Source organism: Nothobranchius furzeri, chromosome 13 (assembly GCF_043380555.1).
Source record: "Nothobranchius furzeri strain GRZ-AD chromosome 13, NfurGRZ-RIMD1, whole genome shotgun sequence".
Taxonomy (NCBI): domain Eukaryota; kingdom Metazoa; phylum Chordata; class Actinopteri; order Cyprinodontiformes; family Nothobranchiidae; genus Nothobranchius; species Nothobranchius furzeri.
In genome coordinates, this window is record NC_091753.1 from 43,635,108 (window position 1) to 43,653,547 (window position 18,440).

Genomic DNA, 18,440 nt, shown 5'->3' on the forward strand with positions numbered 1-18,440 from the left:
TAAAAAGTGAGTGTGACGTAGATCTATGAGGATTTTCAAATCCTAAAGTTTCTCCGTCTGTTTCCTCTTAGAGATGGATGTAGAAGACTATTTTCATCTTAAACCTGCATGAAAAACTCACAGTGACTGATTCAAATAAGAAATAATCATTAAAACAATGTTTTTGCAATATTCCACACCTTTAAGTAACATCCTTGAGACACACCCACATCATTTGCACAAGAGAATGTGTTTAAGATTGAGTTACCTTTCATTTAAATGCATCTGGAAGTGATTTTATCTAATAAAACACCTCAGACCTCATTACTAAATCCAATCTGATGAGAAAGGGGGAGTTTTTCTTCCAGCCCGGCTGTGACTCATTCTGCCGGTTCACCCTGGCATCTCTCTCTCTCTCTCTCTCTCTCTCTCTCTCTCTCTCTCTCTCTCTCTCTCTCTCTCTCTCTCTCTCTCTCTCTCTCCCTCCCTCCCTCCCTCCCTCCCTCCCTTCAGTTGTTATTCAAAGGGAAAGTTCATCTTCAATCACGGAACCAATGATATTGTGTTAGCAGCTACAGCATAAATGAAATATGCTGTGAGAAACACTGATAGATGAGCATCCCGACCCTTTCAAGACCGGTCCACTGTTACGCTCCCTTTCACCTCCATTCCAATTTATCAAATCTAGACTTTTGCCACCTTTAAATTGGATTTGGCTGGCGAGAGCACGTTATATTTCATTCTAGCGGGGGCCTTGTTTCACGAGGTTGCAACAGTCTACTTCCATATCAGAGCGACATCAAAACAACTACACAAATTCAGGGCAGCGTAGACACTAATTAAACCCAATCATCTCAGCATCCACAGGCGTTGCGCTGTTGTAAACAGCACCGTCAGTGTTGCATGATTACAAAAGTGCGATACAAAAACAGTCTATTTCTGTTCGGTTCGACGCCCTGGGACATCGGTGGAGATGTAAAATCATTAAAAGTCTGCTTCAGCGTTACGATTAACACATGCATTTCCCTTTCATCACGCGTTTGCTGTGGATTCAGACAAACTGTGGGCAGAAAGAAAAGGATCATATGGAGCGTTCAGCATTTGAAAAATGAATTAAAATGACACTGATGTAATGAAGTAGCCATTAAACGTTTCATCAGGAGGGTTGATTATTACTCACCCTTCTTGTCCCCAAAAAACAGAGTTTGTTGTGCAGGATTTGACCACTGGAGGGAAGTGTTATCATTGTAATCCACACGACAGGTCATGTTGGCTGTGCCCCCCTCCACCACCGTCACATTCTGAGTGATGGGGAACTGACCCTGGCTACCTGTGGGATTATAAAACAAAGGTTGAGGTTAGGATCATGGCATGGAGTTGTACTTGGACAAGCTCTGTATTTTTCCTTCAACTTGAATAAACGTCTATACCTTTCTCCCTTTTGATTCTGTTTTGACAAAGTTGCATTGGGCCTCTATCTTTCCCAAAATCATTCGTGCCTTCTTTACAACACAGTGAGACAGAAATAGTCGCACAAGCACCCGGCTGATGTGGCCCCCGGCTTTCAGCAGCTGCTGCTGGGCTGAGGTTTCTTTTTATGGTGGCAACAATAGTAGGTCTTAGCCTCCCGGTGCTCCCCTCCTTTTTGCCGTATTGCAGGACCCTAATTGGTAGCACGGCCTAATTAGAGGTAGTCATGTTCTTTTGTGGATTTTAGTGCTGCAGCTGGGTGGTAAATTGACACATAATCCCAGACACGGTGGGCCTTCGATCCGAGCGACTGCCGTGCCCCGGAACGGGAGCTCGTCACAGTGTGCAGAACACATCCAAATGAGACCCAGTCACCCAGCCTAGCTGGATTTTACCTCCTTATTGCACATTTGTTCTTGTCATCTTGCAAACTCCCCTAATTACCTCACAGAAGTATTCTTATCCTGCCCGCGCTTTATTGAACTCTGCCGAGCGTCAGGATCACATATCTAAAACCGATACTCCTTTGAAGTGAATTGTGATTAGAAGGCAAGCCCAGACCCGCCACTTAAAACATGACAGTATGGAACAATTGTATTGAAGCTCCTGAATCGATGCCTGCGAAGGATCGTCTGTCCACAAGTTAATAATGCGTACACGTCTCTCTAGATTTTACAGGCCTGCCTACACGTATGCGCCTGAAGCTGAAGGTGACATTGTCTCTGCCCCTCCCAGGTACAGTTCACCACAGGGACATCTCAGCTGTCTGCCTCATTAGTCCCACTCACACCTGGGCGCAGAATAAGGTGGGGCAGCCAAAGGTTTGTAGACCTTCCTTGACCTAGATTTCCCCAATGGCGCTATGAGAGGTGAAGGTAAGTTAGACTGTAAACACTGGGCTATAGCAGCTTATCTGCCCGAGGAACAATCAACGTCTCACTCCCAGAGACGTGACTGGGCCTCTTCTATAATTGCAGCATATCTCACCAAAAAAACATTTTCAAATGCAGCTGTCAGCAAGGTACTTTTACTAAACCTTGCGTGTGTCATATCACAACAGGAAATTGAGTACTATGTGCAGTTTTTGCATATCAGCTGTCTTGACGACCCTCATTATCTTAGCTGGTGCCAGAACATCCTGTCCATTACTCGCAGAAAATAGATAAAATCCAAGCAGAAGACTCACATGACTGAATTTATTGCTTTTCACTCCTGCTAGGGTATATCAGACTGAGAAAAGGCTGAAATGTTTTAATTTATATGTGTGTTTTGCAAAAAAGCTGGTAATAAATTCAGATAAATGTCTGGATTGTTTTGAAGCAGGTTAACCCTTTATTGGGCATCTATTGAAGTAGCTTAAAATGTAAATTTTCAACTCCAGGGTGTTATTTATGTTATATGACAAAAGTATTCTGTCTACACAAGAGGAGACCGAGCACTTCTCTGGCTCTGCAGACATACCAATATTTGGCGCATCATAGCCCTGCTCTGACTGGTTTAGCTGCTCTCTGGTGCGAACTGTGACTAGCTTGATCTCTGATGATTGTTTGGGTGAAATCCTGTAATTCTAGGGGTTCGTGAAACGGGACACTGGCATCTTTTATGGTGTGAATGGAAGAGTCTAAACATAGACCCTATAAAGCAGGGGTGTCAAACATGCGGCCCGCGGGCGGGATCCGGCCCGCAAGCGGGTTAAATCCGGCCCGCGAGATGGTTGTGTAAACTTTATTTTCATACTTTACAATGTAGAGTGAAAATAAACGTATCTTTGTGAGCAAGTTTTCTCTGTAATGAGTATAAATAAAACAAAGCTGTGCTCAAGGTTCACACCAGAACTTGAATCACATCCTGAAGTTGGCTGCCACTCAGGATGTGACTTCTGATATTGATGTGCTGGTGAAAGCTAAAAAATGTTAAGTAAAATGAGTCAAATATACTCTGAGTGTTGCATGAAACTGATCTAGCCATGTGATCTGTAAGCTCTTTGAATCACTAAGGAATGTTTTTTTTATTTGTTGATTTTTTTATTTTATTTTTTTCACATTTTCAAGTACACTTCAGGTGTTGTACTTGTACTATTTTGGATACACTGTCCTCAGGCTCCAGCCTTGTTTTATATTGATTGTATTAAAACAAAGAAAACAATCTGAAGTTTTTTTTTAATTTACCGGTCCGGCCCACATGGGACTAGATTTCCCTCAATGTGGCCCCTGAGCTAAAATGAGTTTGACACCCCTGCTATAAAGGGTTAAAGCTGCTATAGCACATTTTGTTTTCACGTTTTCATGCCTCTTAACAACGTTCTAACATAGAGTAGCTATAAATATTAAAAAAAATAAAGTGGCTCTCTTGCATTTGTCTAAAACATCAGCCTCTGGACCGAAAGCAACTGTTGGACCATCTGGCTGTCAGTCTCACCAAACCGCTGCACTTCTGCCCTTCCCTGGGTCCTCCACTCATTACGTACTCATGTGTTTAGCTGCAGAACACCACTGGTGTGAGAGGTTTATGCTAAACCATTTCACAACTTTAGGACAAACTACCAGAATCCCAACTCCAACACCATTTGAAGCCATGGACAACAAAAGACGTTTAGATCAAAAAGATAAAAAACTACGACTGGTGTTCAGCCCTATCTAATCTCCTCTGCCAATTCGGGTCTCCGGTTCCGGCAGAAAGGTCTCAGGGAAGATAGCCGGGGGGGTAGACACTTAATCGCCATCGGTGTTGAAGGAAAAAAATATTTTCTCTTGCAATGACACCTAAAGAGGCAATTTTTTTCCTCACTTTAGATCAGAAAAAATAGGTTAAACTTAGTGGGAGGTCTTGATCTGCTTGGCATTAACGTAGTTTTACCTTCGCTAGATGACCACTGCCACATGCTAAGGGACATCATTTCACAGAAAAAGCTAATTTTTCCTCATTGCAAACCGAGACCATTTAAAGTCACTCAGTAGTGTTTGCACATTTGCCCACAAAAGCTATTAACCTATTTTCCAAACTGTTCAACCTCCTCAGAGGACCCAACATTACCTTTGCTGCCTACATAAAGACAGGCGACAAATTAAATGACAAAAGCGAGCCTTTATTCCTGCAGTGAGGGAATCCAGTGGCTCTGTGCAGACGAGTCATTTTCCTAGCATCTTTAAGTCCACTTGTCCTCTCAGAAGACAGGGTCAACACACATCAATACGAAGTGTGTGTTTTTTCTCTGAGTGATCACCTTTGTTCTGTGATGAAACATCTCTATCATCATGAGAGTGGTCTCTTCCAGGATGACAATGCCCCTTTCCATAGGGTCACTGAGTGATTTGATGAGTGTGAAAAAGGTGAATCACACACATCGGTCCTTGCTGCCTTAAAGCTAATCTTAGTTGTACACACGTGGGAAAATTTATACCAGTGTGTTAGAATGTGGACAAGTGTCTCTGCTATAATCAATAAAACGTAGTTTGATGAATAATACTGGAAGAATATATTCTATCCTCCCGTAGACATTTAGAACAGGTTCTGTTGGTTTATGGCAGCCCAACATAGGACCAATGTTCTTTACATTAAGTGTGATTTATTTTGCAACCATTCAATTGCCTTTAATGATGGAGTTTTAAGCGGTTTTATGTTTGGAACAGTTTGAATTATACTAATTTTGGTTGAAACTTAAGAAACAATTTTGCATGTAATGTCACCAGATCCTGCAAGATCTTGCAAACAATGCATTTGTATTTTTTTAATTGTTCTCAGTGCTCAATGCTCAAAGCTCGATATTTGTAAAATTGAGTCGTGATTGTCAAGCTAGCTGTAGTGGCCAGTTTGAACTGGGTTGACATAAGCCCTCATAATTTGCATCAAACCATTACAGACTTTAAAGAGCAAGTTTACTGAGAAAACAACGCACACTCAACATGAAAGTGGTCTTCTACCCCTATTTCCTGCATTATCTTCTGATGGAAAACAGACGGAAAAACGCTCAGTTCGGAAAAGCCTGACAGATCTACATCACACTGTCACGTAACCTTCATGGACTCAACCATCTTGACTTGCGACGAGGAAGGCTGTGTTGGTTTAGCACCCAGGAGAGAGCAGAGCACGTCTCAGCTAGATGCTAACAGTTAGCTTTAGCAACACCACACCATGTCAAAACTCCTTCAGGCTTGTGTTATTTGTGGAGATAAAACATAGGTGTTGCAAAGCAAATGGAGTCAGTGGTAGAGTCCAAGTTCCCTCTTCTTTTCAATACATTTTCACACTTGCTAACGGGCAAAAAGCGCACGCACAAACACAGAAACAGGCAAAAACATTACTTCCTGCTTTTCCCTTTCAGCAAAGAGCAGGAAATGTTTTTTATGCCAGTGCAGACACATTTCTGTCTCTCTCCACAGTCAGCAGCCAAGTACCACACACTATAACATAACATTCTGTGCACGTGTGTTATTAATTATGAATTAAAATGGAAATGAGATATCTCCCTATGATTGTGTTACAGTTCCTTTTTAAAATAGATTGATATAGCGGAACTCAATATTATTCACAAGTGATGATGAATAAAACAAAACTGAACGAGATTTTTAATACGTAAGAGCACTTTTAAAAATGTAACTGTGTAAATCATTTTCACAGCAACGCTTGAAAGCGGAACGCAAATAATTGAGAAGAAAGTAAGCAAACAAATACATAAGCAATGTAGGTAGAGTGAACTAGATGAAGGTGAAAGGTCATTTTGTTGAGTCATGGCTGAGTTTTATTGAAAAAAACAAACCCACTAGAGAACAATCACTGAGTTACAGCGGGGGGAGGTTTTACGATTCACTGATGATCTAAGATGACTCAGCGATGAAACGATGAACAAATCCTGCACGTATACAACATGTCCTTGGGAGATGCCCTAAATATGAAGCATTTCAGCTCAGCAGGTACAAAACTTCAGTATCGGACATCAATCTTTTGCTTAATTTTAAAGGCATGGAACACTGAAAATTCATTTTTTAAAATCTTTTTTTAAAAGTAATCAGTTGCTCTGAGTTTGTCATGCAGGCCGAACATGAAAATAATCTCCTATCTCCTGCTTTAGCTTCTGATTGAAAATAGACAATGAAACAGTAGGACAGGGGTCCTCAATTATGATGGCCCGAGGGCCACTCACTGTGGGTGTTTCGCGCATGCTCAGCTGCTCTCACGTTGCTGCTGGCTGTCCATTACACCAGCCCCTCAATGTGATAGCGCACCTCCCGTTCGTCGGAGCGGGTGTGTGTGTGTGTGTGTGTGTGTGTGTGTGTGGGGGGGGGGGGGGGGGCTCTAGGGTTTGGAAAGCCTGACAGATCTACATCACACTGTCACTTAACATTCATGGACTCACCCATCTTGACTCGCGACGGGAAAGGCTGCTGTTGTTTTAACGTCCAGGAAACATCTTGGCTGGTAAAAGCCAATTATTAGCATTAGCAACATCATCTCACTGCAGAAACTCCTCCAGACTTGAGTTATTTGTGGAGATAAAACATTCAAGTTGCAAGTCAGCGGTGAATTTGCATTGCTGTTATCCAATCTGAGGCAATATGTCCAAATATCAGGAAATAAGACTCCAAATAGGAAGCCTAAGTCTCTAAATCCCGTCGTCTGAAGCTTCATTGTGATGTGGCTCACTTCTAAATCCTGGAAATGGTGCACTGTTTTTTTTGCCCCCCAAGCACGACTTACAAGGCATCCATTCCTGCTAGAGACCACTGCAAATGTACTGATTAACAAATTCACTGCCATTGACGACAAAAGTCGTCATTTTAAATCCAACCGTTCACTGTTGTATTTTTTTTACTGTGTGGGCGTCAGAGCGAGCCCCCGCACCATGAGAACAAACATCCCAGCTCTAAAGCCGATCCTCATTCCCGTACATCACACGTCACGTGATCAGGAAGCAAAACATCCATGTGCTAGGAGATTTTTCTGGGCCGCTACTGTAAAAAAAAAAGTGAGGCGCGAACCGGAAAAGCTTCTGCCTATCACAATTCGACAACGGATTGTGAAAGAACAGATAATGCTCGAAACGCACTGATTCTTCCTGATGTAAGAGGTGAGTCTCCTCTTTGTTTTGTTAGTTTTAGCGTTGACATCATCATAGAGCGCAACGTTCTGTGGCTCTCAAAAAAACTGTGAAAATACAGAAAAACGCTGTCAGCGAAGGGCTTCTCTGATCAGGCAGTGAATGAGTTAAATGAGTGTTCCACACCTTTAATAATAGATACTTTCTTCTCATTTACATACAATTTGAGCTTAAAAGATGGGAACTTTTTAATTATAGCCGCGCTCCCCTTTTTCTTTGTGAATATCAGTCAGCAGTCATGTTAGTAATAAAAGAGAATACTACAACTACTAATAATAAAATGTTTATTTATCCCCTTAGAACAAGCTTTTATTCTTTGAAACACTGTTTTTTGTTCTCATTATCAGCAGTTGCAATAACACTTTTTCTGATTTTTTTTGTTCTTTGTAAAATAAAAAAAGTAAAAATAAAATAAAAGAATTCAGCATAAGCCTTTCTATAGATATAACTCATAAAAACAAACGGTAATAGCGCCAGTCCCCCAAACCAATGTTTTTCTATCAGTATTACAATCACGTTGACCTGAGAGTACTTTTATTGTCTTCTGAGAGCAGAAAAGAGGCCACTCCAGTAAAAGCTGAACCTGGCAATATCACCCTGAGCCGAGAGATTACGGTCCAGACTCAGGTGGGCCACGGGCACACTGATCATCAGTCCCAATGTCAGCACACATGAGATTTATCAAGCTGTTTGCTGTGCTTCACACATTCAGAATGCTGCTGCTGACACATCTCTCTGCGGCGGCATTAGCTTTCATGCACAATCAGGCGACGCTGCCTCGTGAATCAAATGTTTACCTGCACAGCTAAAATGGGTAGAAATGTAAATCGGGCAGGCAGATAGCATCGTCATTGTAAACACAGATATTCCATGATTATATTTTCAAGGGGAAGAGTAAAATCAGATGTCCGCTGAAACGCGACTAAGTTGACGTCTACGCTTTCCATGAGGGATGAAGTCTGTGCAGCAGGTGCGGAGCACAAATATGAATGCAGATGTTCAGAATGGCTGGACGTTGAGCGTGCATCAGCAATAAAATATTTCATTTCATCTGAGCTCAGCTCGGCTCATGCTGTTATCAGAATGCAGCTCAGATGGATGGAATCGGAGCTCTGATGATATTAGAAACAAAGAATATGATACTTGGGTTATTGATTTTGCACGCCTTGTGGGCTGGGTGGGTATGTAGAAAATACGAGGATTACAATGGCAGAACTGTTCGTGACAGCACTCACAGGGAGGAGTACGAAGATTGGCTAATGACTGCAGATTGAAAGATTTATTGCACTGTTGTATTTCTGATCTGATCCATGTGGGACACAAATCGCCTGCTGCCTGAAAACCCGACCATCACATCACCCTGTGGCATGTAAAAATTCACCGACACATCTAATGACCGCTGACCCGGGGCGTAAGCGGAATATTATGAAGAATGTCTCTGTTTGGGAGAACAGAGGGCTAGTGGAGGAAGAATGAGGCATACCTCCTCAAAAACCTTTCTCAGTTTCAGCTGACTGCACCAAATAATGGAAAGCAGTGCTTTGATGAATGGCTGGAGTGCAGTCTAGCACATGGCTGCAGAAGGAACTGTAAACTGTGAGCAGGGTAAAAGAAAACAAATAACTCAAACTATACTTTAGTGAATACATTCATTCATTAGGAAATGATAAGAATGATTCATTCTTTGATTTAAATATCACGAATTATCAAACTACAAGTTCATCTTTGGAGTTTGCTTTCATTTTACAAACAGATGTTGAATTTCTCACACTATATAACATATAATCGACGCAAACGAAGCGTAATTTGTACTGAAAGCTGAATGCAATCTGGGGTTTCAAGAATTTGCTTCACTCTTACCTTTTACCTCACTGGATTATTAAAAGCATGCCAATAAAGGTTGAGCATAATCAGAAATGAATAAAATGCTTTTAAAATGGAGTTCATAACCATGAACATGACCTGATTCAAACACAGTCAGCCTTTTGGGTAAATGCTGAAAGCTGTTATGATGCCATTCTCCCAGCATGTCGAGTCCCATCCCTTTACTTCCATTTGTGAATTTAAAAAAACAGTAAATGTGGTAAAAATATAGTAATACAAATTAGCCTGCCACACTTTAACCCAAGATAATGCTAATTGTTTTGTAGCTGATTAAGACTTTTTTATTACTCTTACTTTGTTTACATTTTGCACTTTTTCCTGTTTTAGGCTCGTTCCACAATCGGAGCTAATTTAATCGGGCTCTGTCTATTTTGCCTTGGAACCCCAAAACGCCTTGAAAAGGCCCTGGGTGTCGGGCGTAGTATAGACTTTTTGCTTTTCGAGCTCTTTATTTAGTGTTTTATTTGACGATTTTCCTGTCCCATCTTTCTCTTGTCTTCCTGCATCGCCTCTCTGTCCTCCAGAAAATCTGCCGCCTGGATTCCTACTTTTTCACCTCACGAGATTCTTTTGAACTAAGCAGATCCGTAAGGTGTAAGTAGTAAGTAAATTTTATTTATGTAGCACTCATCACAGACATAGAAGCACTTCACATAGATCAAAACAAAAATAAAACAGTAATCATAAAGATCTCAAAACAGAAATAGATTAACATCAGAAAAAATAGTAATAAAATTATAAAATTCCATAAACTGATGAAAGATGATTACAAATTTGAGTTTAAAATAAATAACTGATAGGTGAAGTTGCTGGAGCACCGGGGACGAGCTCCACAGCAGCAGAACGCGTCAGACACAAATAAAAGGCAAAAACAAGAGAATATGAGCGGACATGAACCGTCGTGTTAATTCTATTTTTTGGTTGGTGCGACTCTGAGAATGTTACTGTGGCCATACGCCAGACACAGCTGCCTGGGGCGCACAAAAAAAATCAGTGCTCTGCCGCTCCTCGTCCTCTCCGCACAAAAGAATCTCCGCTACTCTGAGAGTCCAGATAAATAACGTAATATAGGTAGAAACAGGATCTTTTTTCAGCTCCCCCTGTGGGTGTAAGTTGAGGGCTTCCAGGGGAGCCCGTCACCCTTTCAGATCAGCTGGACTCCCCTTAACTCCCCTGTAATTTTAACCCCGAGTGTCATGTAGATCTGTCAGGCTTTTCAAATCCTAGAGTTTCACAGTTTATTTTCGATTTGAAGCTAATGCAGGAAAAAAAGTGACTATTTTAGGTTCAGCCTGCACGTAAAACTCAGAGTGACTGATTATAATCAGAAATCCGATTTTAAAAATTGGATTTTCTGTGTTCCAAACCTTTAAGAAGGTTTAGAAAAACCCACTGCAGAGCCGGGGTGTAAAAACGCACGTGTTTTAGATAAAAGCTGAATTGCCCGGATGGTGATGAGTCAGATATTTTCCTCACAGAGAGAATGAAAACTCTCCACAGGACAGTGCAGTTGCATTGTTGATAATATTATGATTATGATATGATGAGACTTGTTTGAGTCGCCCTAAGAACATTTTTCTGGTCTAATATTTAGTAAGTTGATGGACTAACATCACTTAGTACTGTTTTGGAGAAAATTGGCTTCAACTCTCAGATCTATAAAACAATGAATAAACAAATGAAAAAAAATAATATTCACATTTATATTTGGAAAAGAACATGGCTGTTACGGCATATTTAAACAAAAAAGTAATAAGAAAAAGAACTTTGACATAACTCAGTTGTGTATAATGGACTAACGGGCAGGAAAGTCCCATCCACAGAGTATAAATATTGAATTTTAATTAATACTTGACACACACATTCCTGTTTGTGTCTGTGGATAAAGAGGAATATTCAATCTTACCACCTCTCATTAGACTAAATGTGTATTTTTGATTTATATTTTCTTAAATCCATGGCTAAATAGTGCTGGTATCTTATTTCACTTGCATCCAAAAACATCTTGAACTAAATATTCACAGACAGACACAATATTTTCTATGACGCACCCAGCAGACATTGTACTTTCAAAAATCTTCAAAGAAGTTTCATACAATATGTAATAAGTCCGACTGCATTCTACAGAGTAAACAACTCCAGGATCCAGAACCAGTGGTTGTGTTGCACATTGTGAGAGAGTAAAGGGCCTGCTTCAACCGTCCCTACAAACATCGCTTTTATCTCAGTAAGTTTGGGAGAAATCCTTTGAAGGCTCTTTCTGATGACAAATAAATATATGAGTGCTTGTGGTTCTCAATAACCTCCAAGGGAAAATTTCAGTAATAGCAACTCCTACACTGAAAACAAGCCACTCAAGTGTGTAAATAATTTCCTGTATGAGAACAGATGAAAGGTTTAGTCTCCTAACTGACTCCTGGCAGTCGGTTTTTGCATCATAATTGTGACATAAGAGGCTTTTATTCCAGTAAGTTTAGTTTCCTCAGAGGAATTTCTGGCTTTAAGAAAAAAAAATGAAGTCCGATCATGAACACCATTAGCGGTGCTGGCTGAAGAGTTACTGATGCTGAACTGGCCGTCCAAGAAACTGAATTAAGTGTGACAAACACATCCGCCGCCAGATTCTAAACGGGTCCAAGCAGCTATTGTCGATAGTTGTGTTGTTGGAAGGTTCACTGTTGACTGCTTGCTTTAAAATTCCTCCTGCATGCTCCACGCGTCATCACCGTGTCACACCCTTAATCTATCCTGCTTATGCCCACACAGACCATTTCACCTCGGTGACTTCCTCTGTTGCTGCATGCTACCTTCGAACTCTCCCTGCACCTTTGTGCCTCCCACACAGGACATGGAGGTGCCTCGGATGTGCAGTGTGAATGAGGGCTTTAATTACAGCTGCAGAGAGAAACGATATGCAACCACCGGAGAACCATAAATTTGCCTTCATTCACCCCTCACTCTGACAGACAATGCTCCACTTGCTTTTTTCTTTTGCACGATTTTATATAAGCCTTGAACCCAGTATCATGGTTACTGTGGTCACTCTTGCATGAAGCCAGTGTAACATAAATTTAGCTCGTGCACCAGTAATTGAAAGAGTAGAAGGGTTGTAGACTGATTTAATGCATATGCATGTAAAGCTTTGGTGCAGCTGGTCTAAACTTTCGGATAAATAGAACGATGTGCAAAAGCCCGGATCAGTCTGAGCATGCAGATACCATAAATTCAGCTTAACACAATTTGGGAGTATTCATAAAATTCTGTTTTAGAAAGACAGATGGTGACAGACAAAAGCTTAAGGTGGATAATATATTTTTTATCTTTAAGTCTGCAACAAAAGTTTTCGAGACTTTTTCTTTTAGCATATTTTTGTTTTAAAGAGTTTTGAGTAAGGCTGCACAATACTCGCAAATGTACCGCCATCGCGATATCGGCGTGCACAATGCGCATATCGCAAAGAACAGTAAAAAATGCATTGAATGGCCAGCTAAAATATCTGCTACACATCTTGCATTTTGTTAATCAAATGGAAACATGAAGTGTTTGACAAATCAAATAGAGCTCTTTGCCCATTTGGCCAATCGGGTGGGTCATTATAGGTTAGATGCCCGCCCCTTATAGATGGATCCAATGAATGTCATTTCTTGTTCATTTTTGTTTTCCCTTTCCTCACATCTTTTGATCACAATTTCAGCTTTTCCCATTTTTTACTAAATGTTTCATCTTTTTTTATTATTTAACATCTTTGTTTTTGATTTTTGGTTCTTGAGTTGAGTATTTGTTTATTGCAAGTCATATAGTCATTGCATTTTTACTCATTATTGCACATCGCAGGTTTTCTTGATATCATGCAGCCCTAATTTTGAATGACCATTAAAAAAATCATAATCATGTCATTCATGCAACAATTACCATAAATATAATCTCTGTTCCCATTTAAGTTGAATTAGCATTTTTTCATTTAACTAGAAAAGCAACATTTGCATTAGCTGCTTTTGTGATTAAACTAGTTGAATTTAGAGATTATAGTTTAAACACCATAACACCACAACCACCATAACAGAGGTATTATAAAAATGTTTACTCAAAAGATTATAAGTAAATTTACCATTATAAAATCAGAAATGATCAATCTTTATCATTCTTGTGTACAAAGTGCCTTTCAATTCAGATGGTCCACTGAAAACCATTTCTAAGATCCTCAAGATGCTTTAATACATGTTGTTGCACTTTTATTTCCTGTTTGAAAGGTGCATCATTTCATATTTCTGAGTCTGTTTCAGCAGCGACAATAATTGGGCCAAGTTGGAATATAAATGACTTTCAAGTTGGGCTCAGGTGGCCTCTTAGGACCACAAAACAAGTACATTTCAGGAATTTCACAACTTGTTACTCTTGTATTAATGGAAAAGAAAGTTTTGGGAGAGTTGAAAGGAAACTGGGCTGTTTTATTTTGGTGAACTGGGAGCTGTAACCATGAGGTGCTGGCTTTAATTGGACACCATGGGGATTGAGGATGATGGCGGATGAGACTACACCCACAATTGTTGTCATGATTTATGGATTTGGAAATGATGTCATGATTTATGGGTTTAGGTGTTTCTGGGCTTTTTTGTACTATTTGACCGAATCCACTACCTTTTGATGTTCTGTACATTAGCTTTATTTCTAGTTTAGCTTTGTTAGGCTTGCGTTCCCTTCCATTCTGTTAAAATTACACCGAGATCCTGATTTAACTTCTGTTATTTTCCATATCCGTTCCTTTTCGCTCTTTTAATTTCTGTCAAAATAGAACAAAGTGTTTCTAAGATTTACTCAACCATTTACTCAGTTTACTAAATGCAGGAAATAGTAGAAAAATACTATTGTCGAGTTCTGCCTACGTGTGGCCGATCATATTTAAAAAATAACAAGTAAAACACTTTCTCAGTGAACTTGGTCTTTAAATATTAAAGGTGTGGAACACTCGGAGTGGGCTCAGATGTACATGTTTCAGGAGCAAGCAGAATGCCACATCAGAGGACAGCTTAACATGGCAGGATTTGGAGTCTTACATCAACATTGATGTTTCACCGCCACAAATAACACAAGCCTGGAGGAGTTCTGCTGTGTGGCACAGTTGCTAATGCTAGCACGTAGCTTCTCCCAGCCAAGACGTTCTCTGCTATTTCCTGGACTCTAAACCAACAACAGCTTTTCCAAAGTGAGCCAAAATAGGCGAGTCCATGAATGTTAAGGTATCAGTGTGACGTAGATCTGTCAGGCTTTTCAAATCCTAGCATTTCACCGTCACCTATCAGAAGGAGACTATTTTCATACGAGTCTCGTATAACAATATTACATATATAATTACGTAACCAACTGTAGGAAATAATTAGGGGTCATGCATTGTTTTGGATGAAAAATCATCTTCTATCTGTTGACTTGTGAACTAACCCCATCATATCTGATTGTGTGCTGAGTGACCTTTCCTGAACAGGAACAACACGGGCAAAAACAGATTTCACTTAATTTATTTCTGCTTAAAAGGTCACACCTGTCACCTGGAACAATAATTTACACTGGTGGTGTAATTTATACCCTGTTGGTTGAACATCAACAAAAAGCATCCCGTGTTTAGGGCAAACCTGCTGTTCTGTGAATCCCAGTAAATGATGCAATTTTAAAAGCAATCAGCCCAGTGAATGAAGGAGATTTAAACAACTGTTTTGGGAGCAGCAGCTAATTAACACTAAATCTAGATCAGATCCATTAACTCCGGATAATCTGTAAATGAACTTCCCAAGGTGAATTGCCCCTCTCTACCAGTTCAAACAGTGTCAGCTTTAGATAATGCCTCGATTTAAAACCAACAGAGAACCTTTCAAAATCTTGCCTTCCAGAATGCAACTCACTCAGTCAAAGACAATCTACACACAATTATGGTGAAACGTTACAGACGGTAATTACTTAAGCCCAGATTAGTAATGTCATTCTCATTTAGGAATAAATGCAACACAGACAGAGCCATACGTTTGCTGTATGTAGTTCCATAATGGAAAAAAATAACCCAACAAAATTCACTTGCTATCGAAGTGAAGCATCGTGTTCTGTGACTTTCAAAAGCAAATCCTATGTATTTTTATGTGTATACAGGAAATGAAATATCATTTTCACTTATCAGGACACATTATTCTGTATGCATCCTTTATATCTGCTGGGATTAAAGACATCCCAGCTGCAAACAACACAGACAGATGAGATAACCCAGCATACATGAGCGTAAAAGCTCCGTATTGTACTCACAGTGGGAACTGATAGTGTTATTTTAAATGATGCAGATCATGCAGTCACTTGATTGAGCTGATGAAGTCGTTCAGAAAAGGGAATAACCAAGATGGAGCGAGCTGTCTGTCAGCTTTACCTTCCATCAACAGAAAGCACTTGGTGCCTGTTACTGAATGTCACAGGAGCAAAAGTGAACTTTCCGACTGAGAGGTGGTACTCAGCCTCGTCCTCCCCTGTGATTTCACACAGTGGGGGAGGCAGGAAAAAAGAGCAGGGGGCGGAAAAATTCACAGAACTGACAATAAGTGTCCCTGCTGGGGAAAACTGTTAGGAGTCTTTTTGGGGTTTTCTACCAGTAATGGTAAAAAGCTCTAACTGGTAACACATCAGTTTCAGGTCATGGACGAGGAACACTGTTCTCTCTTTAAACACAGACTTACTTAAAAAACTCAAGTTTACTTTGGGATAATTCAGCAGGTCTTTGAGAAATGCCTTTCTAATAAGACAAAAAACAAATCTATTCCATTTTCAATAAAGTCTGTGAGGAACTGTGTGTAAAAATCCTGGTCAATTTTTGTCTAAGTAGGCTCAAGCTATTCAAAAACAAACAAACCTATTTCTGCTTCCGTTCCACCAAAGACACATTGTCTGTGCATCTTTTTCACACCTCAGCATTTTCCCACCAGTAACTCTGACAATGTCTGCTGTTAACGTCTGGAGATAGCAGCTGCAGCTTGTTCAGGCTGTTAGAAAAACGTAATGAGACTTTGTGGAGTTGTTAACTGTACATGTTCCAAATAAATGAATAAATAAAAAAATAAATACCGGTAAATAAAAAAATAAATAGCGGTAAATAAATAAATAAATAAATCATCAGGTTAATCTCAACAGACAAAACTAAAATGTACATGGATAATGGAAGGAGAAACCACCAATTCATCCCTGCTGACATCACTGAAATCCACAACTCCAGATGTTTATCTCAAAACAGTCTTTTTCTTTCAAGCCTCTTTGCTTGGAAATGTTTTGTATTTTTTCCAAAGAATGGCGGGTGAACGTTGGAATGGCAGCGGAACTTCTAGCGGGGCTACTCTGTACCGAAGAGGATTAGAGCCACTGACAGGAAAAAAAGAAAAGAAAGAGAATTCGTACTTTTTTCTCAGAATTCTGACTTTTAATCTCGTAATTCTGACAGGGAATTCTGGGGAAAAGGTCAGAATTCTGTTTCTTCTCTTCTTTCCTTTTCAGTGGCCCTAATCCTCTTCCATACCTCTGATTTTACAGAGGGAACGACCTTTGTTTAATACAGATGTTCTTTTCGTGAGGAAAATGTAACTGTGTCCAACTCTCCTGAACCTCTTCACATTATCTATCTATCTATCTATCTATCTATCTATCTATCTATCTATCTATCTATCTATCTATCTATCTATCTATCTATCTATCTATCTATCTATCTATCTATCATCCATCAATCTATCAATCTATCAATCTATCTATCTATCTATCTATCTATCTATCTATCTATCTATCTATCATCTATCATCTATCTATCTATCTATCTATCTATCTATCTATCTATCTATCTATCTATCTATCTATCTATCTATCTATCAATCAATCATCAGCAGCAGTAAAGAGTTACGGCTACATGTCACAAATGGAACTTTTAATTATAATTAATGAAAATGTATTAAAATTCCATCTAGGGGTGGGCAATATCATGTCATTCATAATATTACCAGTTATTATTTCCTGCCAAGAAAAAATAATCTATCATGTTAAGCTAACTTCATGATGTAGTTGCATCCACTAAACAGGATTATGTTCATGTGGGTCATCAGCATGAAGTTATTGAAGTTATCAAATTAAACATGGCTGGAATCAGTTTTACTGTAATCTGTGTCTCTAAGTGTGTGTGCTGCTTTAATGAGTGGATGTCCCCACTGTGGGACTAATAACATTTACTCTATTCTATCATATGTAATTCATATCAGCCAGTAGGGAAAAAAACGTATGAGGAATTTTGGCCTTTCCAGGCTTCCGTAGCATGGTTACAGAGGAGGGTTGTCTCACAAACAGGTGAAGTGGTGAATTAAAACATTAGGAATCCTAATGTTTTAATTCACCATGTCACAAACCAATGTAGGAGAGGCAACATGTGAGTGAGTCACCACGGTAGGAAGCCCAGCTTGCTGTGAGCGAGAGTAGCAAGCGATCTGTGGCTGATGAGTGAAAACAAAAGAAAAACATTCGGGACTGAAGCTCCGCCAGCTATCGGCTGGCCACGCGGCTGCATTTCTAAATATAGCATGTCATTTTGGCGGCGCGTGCAGCTGCAGCTCACGGTTCTAGGGGAACCGGGCATGCCCGTCCCATCTACAGCAGGTGGAGCTCACCGCTCCGCCCATCTCAAAACTAGAGCGGAAAAAAACACATCGGCTTGGATTATACAGACGGAATTCTGTGTGTGAATAAATGCCAGTTAAAAGTATTACGTAAGTGTCGTTTGTGTGCTTGTTGTTCAGTAGCTAATGCTAAAGTTAATATAATCAGTTTTTATTTTTCATAAGCCCTACATACTGTGCGTGATGCGCGTTTGGGGAGCGCAGGCGCTGTATCCTCCCTCAGCAAGCTAAACGGCTAACAAACGGAGAACACACGCCTCGGCAGAACATGAACATTGCAACACGTCTTGGCAGTTCCCGAAGATGCATCTCTTAGGCAACCGGGGCGGGGCCAAGAC

General features: G+C 40.1%; 1 protein-coding gene across 3 annotated transcripts in view; it reads right to left on the reverse strand.

The window, feature by feature from the left end:
- Positions 1–18,440, reverse strand: part of cadm2b (cell adhesion molecule 2b) — a 217,959-nt gene that overhangs the window by 56,110 nt on the left and 143,409 nt on the right. For all 3 annotated transcript variants that reach the window (XM_054742638.2, XM_015951340.3, XM_015951339.3), the window contains one exon: positions 1,160–1,309. In XM_054742638.2, the coding sequence (XP_054598613.1) occupies positions 1,160–1,309 (150 nt within the window). The remainder of the gene's footprint in view (positions 1–1,159; positions 1,310–18,440) is intronic.